Source organism: Geospiza fortis, unplaced genomic scaffold (assembly GCF_000277835.1).
Source record: "Geospiza fortis unplaced genomic scaffold, GeoFor_1.0 scaffold456, whole genome shotgun sequence".
Lineage (NCBI taxonomy): Eukaryota > Metazoa > Chordata > Aves > Passeriformes > Thraupidae > Geospiza > Geospiza fortis.
Window position 1 is genome coordinate 1005512 of NW_005054462.1, and position 12072 is coordinate 1017583.

Here is a 12072-nt window from a genome sequence, read left to right on the forward strand (position 1 = left end):
GGAATATGCTGGGGTCCCACCGGCTGGACAACAGGAAAATGGCTTGGGCACCAGGGTGTCACAGAATGGCTCTTGGTGAGCTGGCAGAGGGGATTTTAATGCCTCCTCTGCCATGAAGCCTAATGGCCAGCATGGTGCTCTGCTTGATGCCATCACAGATCACAGAATCACAGAATATGCTGAGCTGGAAGGGACCCACTAGGATCACAGAGTCTAGCTCCTGGCCCTGCACATCACATCCCCAATAATCATACCATGTGCCTGAGAGCATTGTCCAAATGCTTCTTGAACTCTGTCATGCTTGGTGCTGTGACCACTTCCTCGGGAGCCTCTACCAGTGCCCAGCCACCCTCTGAGTGAAGAACCTTTTCCTGATATCCAACCTAAACCTCCCCTGACACAACTTCAGGCCATTCCCTCAGGTCCTGTCACTGGTCACCACACAGAAGAGATCAGTGCCTGCCCATCCTCTTCCTCTCGCAAGGAAAATGTGAACTGCAATGAGGTGCCCCCTCAGTGTCCTCTTCTTCAGGCTGAACAGACCAAGCGACCTCAGACCCTTCTCATACGGCTCCACCACAAGGCCCTTCACCATCTTTGTATCATCCTTTGGATGCTCTCCAGTAGTTTTATATCTCTCCTATACTGCAGTGACTAAAACTGCAGACAACACTCAGGGGGAGGTCACACCATAGGCTGCTTTAGGGGGAACCTGCTGTATTTGATCACTTTTCCCAAAGTGAAGAAAATGTACCTGAAAAGTTGCATCGCCAGAATCCAGTGTTTCTGATTCAAATGTTTGTTTCTGAAGCGTTTTGTGAAAATCTTTTCGGGATCCCTTGTTTTTCAGGCTACAAGTATCTGAATTCCCTTGGTTTCTTTTATGGAGAAGCCCAAGAAGGTCAGATAACATGAGGAGGTGTTAAGGGAAAATAAAATAGAAAAGACAAATTAAAAATTATTTAAAAACTGAAAAGATTGTTCTGCAAAAAGCAATGTAGCACAGCTTTTATGTAAAAATGTGACATTTCACAACTTTAACATGTTTTAATGCACCATTTCAATTCTATAATGTATATTAAGAACAGTTTAAAAGGAAAAAACCATAATTCAGATAATTTTCCTACAGAGTATAAGTCTGAGACAGCAGGAAAACCTGACCTAGGTACAAAATCTGCTCTGATCTCCTCATCAGACATGGTGATTATTTCAGTGACCTTCAGGACACGGATCAGGATCACTTACTTATCTCTTGACTGGCCTCTTCAATTATATACATCAAATTTCTTTCTGCTCTTGTCCTGGACCTAGCTGGTATCCCAAGCTAATAGCATGCCAGAAAAATGCCTGGTTTTGAAGAGGGCTATTTCTATGCCCCAGTGTAACCCTCCAGGCTGGCGGATTTGAAAAATTCTCCTGAAATTTCAAGTTACTCTTTTTAGGCAGATGGAATAAAACCAGCAGGTACCCTGAAAAAAAGGTGTTAGATGCATCCAGAGCTCTGTTTCTTTCACGTTAGTATGCAATTTGCTAAATCCTGTGATGGTCTTTTTGCAATCAATCTCCTTATTTACAACATCCTGCTTCATTCATTTTCCTTTCTGTGATACTCCCAAAGAAATGACTGAGCATCTGAGTACTTTCATAAAGAAGACACAATAAGCAATTATTGATCAGGGAGACACCTTTTTATTACATTTTGGGAGTAACTGAATTATATGCTCTGATGTGTTTTAATTTTAATTGTTTGCATTTTAATCATTTGCCAGTTCACTGCAATGAAAGCTGGTCATAAAAAGACAATCCCAGCTCTCCTTGGATGTGACCTTGTTTTGGAACCACTGTAATTATCCAGAATGGAAGACAGAAATTCTGCATGACTTTAAGACATTTAAGAATCCAAAAAAGGTTGTATAGATCTTTTTTTCACTGCCTCTGGTGGCAAACAAATGATTAATGGAGAAATTTATGTACCTGAGTTCACATTTTCCCTGTGGTGTGAAAACTACACTAAAGATGCCTTTCCCCATAACTACTCCTGGAAAATTTATTTATATAGTTTATTTATTTTGAAAAGCATAATAGCAATTAAAACTCACCAAGTGGCAAACCATGGTTTTAATACACATGTCAATTTAATGGGCACACACTGAATTAAGAAAATGAGATGAGGAAAAAACCCAAAGGACAACTGAAAGAAGAAACTGGCACAGGAACAAGCTACCCATTCAGCCTCTTGCAAGGCCACATGGACTCCAGCTGTGCCCAGCTTTTCTGCCACATACCTCTCTCACCTGGGGCCTGAGGACAACCTTTGCTCATGCCACCCACTTAGAGTCCTCAATCTCCTGTTCTGAACCTTCACATTCATGAGTGGATCAAAGTCACTCACACACTTGTCTCACCCATAGCTCACCAGACAGTATATTCAGCAACCTGTTCTATAACACCTGTCAAGCAGGCAGCTACAGTTTTTCAAGCCTTCCTCAAAACAATGGAAACAATTACTTTTTTCTCATTTTTCTCTTGATATCTTTTCTTCTGCCCACACTTGTTTTGAAAGAAAAAAAGGCTGTACAAGCATAACATGAGATTCCCAATATCAACCTATCACTGGGTTGTGTGACACTGCAGCATGTTTGGTAGTGGTTTGTGCTTTGCAATATTTAATAACTTGCTTGCATTGTTAGCCACAGCTGCCAAAGCTCAGCTCTCTGGCAGAGTCCACCATCATGTTTACCACAGAGTCAACTGCTCAATAAAGATTTTGAATGCAAATTTACCTCACCCGAATTAATGAAACAGTACAACACTCAGCAAAACTTTCCACATATGTGTGTTTCTATGGCTCCATTCACACTTCTACCAGCACACACAAATGCAAAAATAGCTATGTTCTGTTTTTCACTTCACTTTACTGCCTACTCCCTTCTCCTGTGCTCAAACAAAGCTGCATATTGGCTCTTTACAGCATACAGAACAGCACTGTGTGTGAAAGAGCTAGTGCCTCTGCTCTGAGTGGTGAGGGAGGAGAGCCAACAAAACCCACTAGCCTACTTTCAGTGACTCACTGCAGAGCAGTTCTGAGAATTCAATCAATTTCATCAGCAGCCCTGGAGGAAGTCTCTTAATAACCCCCAGCAGCTGCTCCACTGAGGAGCACAAGCTGCACAGTTAAACAGTGCAAATTCCTCTGCAATCACCATTGTAAACCCATAAGGCACTGGCTGCTGATGTACATCAGAAAAACACAGAGTAACAAGGGCGAGTGAAGAGGCACAACAAAATGGCAGCAAATGTGTCAGCACTCAACCACCTGCTGTTCCTTCTGCTTTTCAAGAGCTAGGCATGAGCGCAGGACTGGATGAAGAGGAAGTGCTATGGACACAAAACAGAGCTCCAAAAACCTCTTTCTGAAGAATAGGATGAAGTGATGGGGAAGGAGGTAAGACCTCCCACAGACTCCCCTAAGAGTCTGGGAACAGACATCCTGCAACAGAGAGCACTGACTGACAGTCCCCTTCACATTTTACATATGAAACAGAATAGGACAGAATAAAATAAAATAAAATTAAAATATAATGAACTAGACTAAAGGAAATGAAGCAGTTATAATGACTACAGGCCCAACACTCCATGTTGAATTACACTGAGCTCAAGTGCAGAAATCATTTACTGATATAAAAAAAAGTAAATTTGGGTATAACACAGATAATCCTATGAACACACTCAATCACTGCTGGGAAAGGCCATAATTCTTGAGTTTTCAGACTCATTTGGAAATCAAATCATACTGAATTTTCAGGGCATGAATAGGAGAAAAGCATGCAAATATAATCTTTATCCCTGTTATCTTTCCTTTTAGTGGGATCAAACAGTACTAGTTTTCCTGATTAAGATAAATCATCACCACAGAGGGTTGATGTGAATTTCTTCTCATCAACTTCTCATCCATTCCCAGAGTGCCTGATAATTAAGAATCAGATGCTACAGTATTTGGCAATGCAACCATCTCAAACAAAACAATATGGTTAATACTAGTGAAAAGTCAATTCTTATCTTCAATCGCTGACTACAATCATTATAATTTAGGATTACTTATAAGAGCAAACATGTCCTCTCTGATAAGTAAGATGAAATGTATTTTTTATTTTATTTAGTTTTATGTTGCTTACTTTCGATTCACAATCAGCCACTCACGGATGTAAGTCTGAACACAGTCTTTGACGTGTGAGTCCAGTTCAACCCTGTGGAAAAAGCAACATATTTCAGCTCCTAAGTCATACTTTCAGGACAAACAAATTTATCTAAACAGGCTGGTCAGGTAAAGGCCTCTCTGTTAGTCCTCTCCCATGTATTTATTTTACTGCTAAAGTATTGTTTGAGGTTTAAAAAAAAATCCTCTGTACTGCATGAATTCCCTTATGCAGGTTTTTGGTACTGCGCTGATAAATGTACAAGCACACATTTAACAGAGAAGAGGTAACCACTTCCTACACTATCTATTTATAAGAGTGACATTGCTATAAAATATAGTAAACTTAAATAAATTATACAGCATAACCAACCTTGTGATTTTCAAAACATGATAACAAGTCTCAAGATATAGAAATATTTTTTTAGAGGCCTCAGCTCCTGGACTCCTGCAAATACCTGGTTTTTATGTATGTGCAATTTTCTCTTCTCACAGAAACAAAGAAAATCTTAAAAGGCGACCCTCTTTAGAACTTAAAGTTTAGAACTTGAAGTTTAAAAAGCTTTTAATCAGATAGCATAATAAAACTTTAAGTTCTAAGAATACGTTATAATTTCATTTTCTCTTTTTCAAATAAGTCTCCTTTAATGAAGGGGCTTATCAGTGCTCCTTGATAGCCTGGATACTATTTGGAACTACAGGTCTTTCAGTCAATGTCCCATGAACTTTACATCATGACGCTGTGGCATAATTCCCCTATGCCCATTCTTAAAATTTTTAATGACCTGTTCCAAAATAATTTGTAGCATTCTCCAATCCAAGTGAGTAAAAGAATAGGTGGGATACACATTCAGTACAATAACAGGTGAAAGGTATGATGATTTTTAGCACTTTCCACATAGAACTCCTAAGAGATTTGCAACTGGTTACTGAGGCTGGCTAACAGCTTGTTCGGGTTTGTGTGTGCACGGTGGGACAGAGCCCTGGCTGATGCCAGGCTGTCGAGTCCCCCTGCCTCTGGTGGCTCCTGCCTCTGGGCCAGGTGGGAGGTGTGTTTGCTGGCAGGCAGCACATTAACCCAGTTTGGTTGGTGGTACCTGTTTCCTGCTCTCTGCACACAGAGACATCAAAGACTGCACTGCCTGCGGGCCTGTCCTTGGTTCATGCCCCTGCTGTGTTCTCATCCTTCCTAACACATCCTGGCACTCTTGATCAGGATTTTCTATAAAAACACCAATATCAATTGTATCAATGTGAATGGCTAGGTGGCAAGCTGCTGTGTAAAAAAATCTGAAAGCACATTTGTTGGTATTGACTATTTGAGCTTTGTCACAGACTCCTTATAGAACATGTAATAACTTTGTTGTGCAAATCAGGCTTAAAACTGATTGTACAGCATGAGCCTGCATGGTCTTCTACTGGAAAAACAAATAGGTAACTGCTAGTTTAAACATCAGGCATGGTGGGAAGTAACCTTGGAAACAGATAAGAAAAGACCTTATTTTAGATGTAATTTCAAAAGCTGAATAATTATTTCAATATTTTTGTCCATTGTTTAAACAAAGGTTACTTCAAGCAAAAAATCCCTTTCATTGTCTCCCATATCCATTCTCTCTCAAATCCACAGAAAAAACAAGAATGCCTTGTAAAGATTAGGATTTTCTATAAATAACTTCAATTATTTGTGCAAATATTAGAAGCTGTGTAATTCAAAGAGTTCTCAGGTAACTTAGCATGGCATCTCATCTCTACATCTGTCTTTGTTGTCATTCTTGAGAGAAGCATTGGGCCAAGAACAAACTTGCAGACTGAAACCTTGCTTAGAGAGAGGATTCTCAACTAGTCTACAGCTGGCTAAAATCACACAAACTGTGCTTCCCGCTTAGCCTCATTGTATTTGGTGTGTCGGGCATTGCAGGAACAGAAGGGGATGCAGGTCTACCCTGTGAGCCAAGACAATGTAAACGAAGCCGATTTGTCCCTCAGCGTGGCAGTTCAGCACAATACTGAATATAGCCTGTGCTGTTCATTTCCTGGATACACTGTAAGGAGCCAGCCCCCATCCCAAACACACTGTATAGTTAGCCATCTCTGCTGACGTAGCAGTTTGGGGCTAAATGGCGCTGCTTCAGCTAAATGCTTCTTCATATTATCTCACCGTTACTCCTCGCAAAACTCAGCAGGTCTTTGGAGTTCTACCTAAAGGTACCATTTACAGTGAAACAGTCCCTGAAGCGTATTTTGTATACATTGCATAGCCTTTTTAATAACACATCAGAAAACTCCCTGATGAATTTTCTCATTCTGAAAAATACTATTGTTCATAGCATGCCTGTTTTTCAAACCAGCTTAAATATTTGTAGGACCATTGAGCACCAGTGTCACCACAAGCTACCTATATAGGCTGTTTAGAACAGGGTAATTTTTTCATCAATATCAGCCTAAAACCACATGTGACTTCTACACTAGAAATTAACACTTCCCTTCCCAAACCCTGTGAAGTATGAACCATTTCCTCCCATTTAAGCAAGACAGGTACTGAGAAAGAGATTCTTCGTGATCTGATCAATGCCATGTAACACACAGCTGGCAAAAAACCAAAAAACTCAATAATGTGCTTGTTACATGATCAGAATAAACTTTTATCTCTGGCATCACAGCTGCAAAAATTATGTTTCATACCATCCTCCTGTCCTTCTTTACTCCTCTTCCTGTCGATGCTTACCTCACTTGTGCCGCTATCAAGGAAGTTGTGTAAATACTTGCACAATTTTAAGTGTGCAAACAAGCCTAACAGAGCCAGTTGCAAAGTTCAAACATTTGAAGTTCAGGAACTGTGTACTGGCTGGATGGGTGGCAGAGTGATGTTGGATCAACATCTTCAAAACTATTTTTAACTATTCAAAACTAACTTTAATTATTTTTGCAGCATTTTGGAGGGAGAGAAACTTTCCTTACCCATCTTCTGGCACAGAGGGTTGCAAAGTCCGGCACTCTTTGGGTGTAAAGACAACATCCAAATCATCTTCAGGAAAGTCCCCAAGTTCTTGCGCTAGATCTAAGTCCAAGTTGTTCAGCTGCGTCATCAGGAAGCCTTCAAAATCTACTGGGTCTACTGCATCATAAAAGGAAGGCTAATGAGAAATAAAGAAGCATTTATTTTAGCAACAGAAGGTTCTTCTTGATAGTGTAATTTAGGCTTATTTATTTAACTATTGTAATTCCCATTCTTTATTACACATCAGAAACAAACATCTAAACTTCTAATCTAGAAACAAGGATATAAGGGAGATGACCAAAATGGCAGTGACAGGCAATGCCAATGGGCAGGAGACAGCAGACAAAACACACTAGGAATAACAAGGCCAAGTCTTGGAAGTTACTCCAAGTTATGGAGCTAAGGATTGCAGTTAGTGCTGTAGTTGCTGCCATCATGAAGATGCACTCATTTGAGGCACTGTACCTAAAAAACATTAAAAGAAATGCCCTGTGCTTTCAACTGCAAACAAAATAGAGGACAATATATACTCAAAATCAGAAAAAATTACTATTTTTAACCTCTGAATATTACTGGATTCTGTATTATTGGAGTTCTTAATTTATTGTATTTTTATAGGGTTTGTACAGTGCTTTTGCAAAAGATTACATGGAACTACTAAAGTTATTACTGCAAACCATAGATATTCCCCATTTCTACAGTGCACTGCATTGCACCTTGATAGATATCAGTTGTATCTCATTACATTTAATTAGCCATTCTTAAACAGAACAAAGTTAAACAACTACAAGCTGTAGGACTCATGCATGCTTTTATCTGTTTAGTGTCAAAAACAGAGGCAGAAACTCTTGTTTGATTTGGCACCTAAAGATGTTCTACATACAAATAAATGTGACTCCATGTATTAAAAGTGTATGTATAGACAAAACTGAAAATTATTTTACTTGCTATGTAGCAAATAAAAATACTCTGTACGTCTTTAGGAAATACAATATTTGTCCAGTTGAGTACAGAGACTAGAATCTTTTATCACTGATTTTCTTGACAAGTAAAAAAGTAGATCTAAAAACTACAGCTTTAGAAAAATCTATAGTTTATTTTCTGTGTGTTCCAGAAAGGCTGATGACATCTCATCACTGTAAAAGTGAAGAAAATTAGTTGCAGCATTAGAATAATAGCACTGGAATAACTTATTTACTGTGAGGAAGAATTCTAGAAAAACCAGCTAATAAATCCTCCTTTCTGTAAACAGCGAGGATTGCATTGCACTGATTAGCCCAGATATCTTTCACAAGGCTGTCTTTTGAATCTGCCAGCAAAAAATACATCTGTGGTGCTGTTGATGCATTGTGGGGAAAAGAAGGCTTCCAGTGTCCCTGGCATCAACACGTCTTTATATTCCATGTTATTCTGCCTATTTTCTCATCCAATGTGTTCTTAAGCTATCCTCCTTATACTCCAGTGTAAAAACATGTGTGTGAAAATCAGCAAGTCTTCCCTCATTAATGCTGAGGCCTGCTCATGCAAGGCTTTCATGGAAGTCGACTGGAATTTTACCAGAGCATGAAGTGACTCCAGTGACACCATCGTTATATCTACAACATCAGGAATTTTAGCTCAATGCGACAATGAGAAATTTCTCAATTTATGAAACACACATAGAGACTCAAAAATGGCAAAGCTCCAGTAACTTTGAATGAAAATGGCTCTGAACTTAATATGCTGCATCAGCCGCAGTAGAAAAGAAGATGTGTTAAAAACAATAATTAGTAAATGCAAGCTTTGGAACCATTTTAGCGTTCTGGACATATAGTTGAAGAAGCTTTTCAGATTAAAAGAATCCAGAAATATCTTGCAGAAAGTTAAGCATATTTGGAAGAAATGTGCTGGAAATATCTAGGAGAAGGAAACCAATCTAAACTTCTGAAAAAAACTTCATATGTGGTAAATACTCCTGCAAATATTTTAGTAGAGACCTTTGAATCCAACCAAGTACCACCCCCTACCTCAGGTTCTCCTTTTAAAGGGAAACTATATTGGTTTCTGCATAAACAGTCTCTGAGCTCTCTCCTCTGCCTGTACATTTAAGGCATCGACTGAATTACCAAAAATTTCTCTAGGAAAAGTCTTTTCCTGTCTTTGCTCTTCTTAGCCAAAAAGAAAACTTAACATTACCAGCATGTCGATCAAATTATAAGGCAGTCAGCGGTAAAAAAAATACACTGCTGGCTTTTAGTTTAAGCACTATCTCTGGTTTGCACCCAGTGTAGTGCTGAAAATGCCACATCAATGGTTATGGGTAAATAGTAAACCTTATTTGCTTTTTTTTTTAAATTAATTACAGCCATAATATGTTTGAAGCTCATTTACTGTACTGTCAGTGGGTAAAGCATAGCATGTTAATATATAGATATATAAATAGGTCTATATAGAGATTTTTAGGTCTAAATATAAATAAAATATTTAATAAAGAAATAATATGTAATAAATATAAATATATATAACATTTATTTTGATCTAACAGAAAAAGTAATTCACAGAAGATTAAAGTAAAACACAGCTTAAAGTATACAAAGGTGTACTACATCTTTTCAGTTGCTGAAGATACAATGTTTTGCATGCAAAACAGTTTTGCTTAATACAATCTAATATTTAATTAACCATTATACTTCCTTTCAGAAGTCACACTTTTCCATTCTGTCGAGTGAAATCCATTGCATTTCATAGTGTCCTCTTTTTCTAGTTCAAGTGTTAACAGTAACCTTTAATTATTAGAAATATGCACTTTTGACTATTGTAAATTAGACACAAATGTAAAAAAAGGTAGTGTAAAAAGTAAATGCAGATGGAGGGAAATGATCTCCTTAACAACTGCTGCAGCTTTTCAAAGAAAACACAGAAAATGACTGAAATAAGAAGCCAGCACCCCTTTCCGCATATCATAAAAAGGTGCAAAACAATTTTTGACAGAAAATGCCAGAAACCATTACTGCAAACATACCTTTTTAAAGGATGATGAATAAGAGGCATGTAGATTGTGACAGCACACACAAAATGGCAGCTACGGTGTAATACTTGGTAACTGAAATGCTACCAATTTTTTTGGTAGCAGAAGCGGCTGTCTGCGTGCAGAAGAAGGGACCTGGCCTCGTAAGGCTGAGTAACCACACGGAACAAGTTAAAGATCACAGTGCCTTAGATTAAGGAAGTAAATAGTGGCGGGGGGCCCTGACACAGGAAGCAACCACTTGCATCTAGATTTTCACAATCACTGGTGCACAAAGACTTACTGCTTCTACTTATCAGACCTCACAAAAGTAATCAGAAATTAAAAGGAGAGGGACCAAAATCATAATCAGTTTCTTTTATGGCATAGCATGTTTGCAGAATATTCATCCTCCTGAAAGGCAATAAAAAGATCTGGCATTTTTTCCCTTTGTCATAAGGGCACTGTCATATGATCTGACTTCTTTAGAGGGTGATTACATGTGGAAGACTGAAGATGATTTCGACACACATAACAGTTGACTCAATTATGTCTATGTCAATTGGGACATGCTTCAGCATTTCTCACTTGACATGCACATTCTACAGCACTGAAAAACAGTCAGCACATTGCCCCTGCTGCTGGCTCTGGAAACTGTATTGAGCTTTTTGAGCCTATACCTTTCTGGGTATTTTTTCTCTTTATTCATTGATCTGTGGTGGTTTTGGCATGGATACAGTTGATTTTTCTTCATAGTAAGTCTTACGGGGCTATGTTTTGGATTTGTGCTGGAAACAATGTTGATAATAAAATTTGTTTTCATTATTGGTAAGCAGTGCTTACAAGGAACCAAGGCCTTTTCTGCTCCTCATACCACCCCACCATACCATACCATACCATACCACGTCTCTCAGCAAAGAGACAGGATGCACAAGAAGTTGGGAGAGGACACAGCCAGAACAGGTGACCACATCTGACCACAGGATATTTCAGACTACATGAAATCATGCTCAGTATATAAAACTGGGGGAAGAAGGACTACCACTGAACGCATTTACTTGAAGAAGTTGTTGAATGTTTCCATCAGGGAAAGAATGTAATATACTCCAACACTTACTAATTAACTTTGATCCATAGTAATATGTAGAGGGACTGTCTATTTCAGGCTCCAAGGAACATTCTCATGTTTCTCAAAGGCATAATTTCCTCAGCTCACCAGAGAGTATTTTTAACAGTTTCAGGTAGAAGCCAGTGAAATGCAAGACAACTTAGAAGATCATTTAATGTACCCTAAAACAATTAAGCAATGTACATGCCAAACCTGTGTAAATAGAATAAACAGAGAACTTACCAGATGAAATGTAGAAAAGCCTGGGGTACTTAAACTTCGTTGACAGGACTGTGCAAATCCTGGTTGAACAGTAAATTGCCTTCTTATTTCTGCAGACGAGTGCCTTTAATTAATCAGAGATGAATCCTTATAATTACAATTATCCCTTTACAAAATTCCAAATACCAGCATTTAACCGATTTAGTCTCCAGTCTTGGTGTTTAGAAATATATTTTTATAATGATCTAGACTCCCCTTGGTTTGTAGTTGACGCAAATCTCATAAAACATTTGCAGTCCTATATAACTAAGATTCTGTCACTCTTCCAACAGATTTTTATCATTATTTTGCAACCCTTACAACGGGGAAATGCTATGCAAGAAAGAATAACCTTGGCTTGAAGTAAAGTGTGACTGCAACCTTCATAGCAATACTTGCAGATTCACTTCTGCAAAGCAAAAATACATTAATAAAGTAGAGAAAGAAAAATGAACATTACATAAGCAAATATTTTAATTGATCAAGGGATACTTACACTACTAATGCAATCTGTTGTAAAAAGC

At 38.4% G+C, this 12072-nt stretch overlaps 1 protein-coding gene across 1 annotated transcript in view; it reads right to left on the bottom strand.

Moving 5' to 3' along the window:
* DOCK8 (dedicator of cytokinesis 8) overlaps nt 1-11628 on the bottom strand; it is a 68645-nt gene extending 57017 nt beyond the window's left edge. Inside the window, exons 1-4 of the mRNA XM_005427949.2 lie at nt 11531-11628; nt 7154-7329; nt 4176-4247; nt 755-878 (exon numbers count right to left, since the gene is read on the bottom strand). Coding sequence (XP_005428006.1) covers nt 755-878; nt 4176-4247; nt 7154-7281 — 324 coding nt within the window. The 5' untranslated portion in view covers nt 7282-7329; nt 11531-11628. The remainder of the gene's footprint in view (nt 1-754; nt 879-4175; nt 4248-7153; nt 7330-11530) is intronic.
* Nucleotides 11629-12072: the final 444 nt, after the last annotated feature.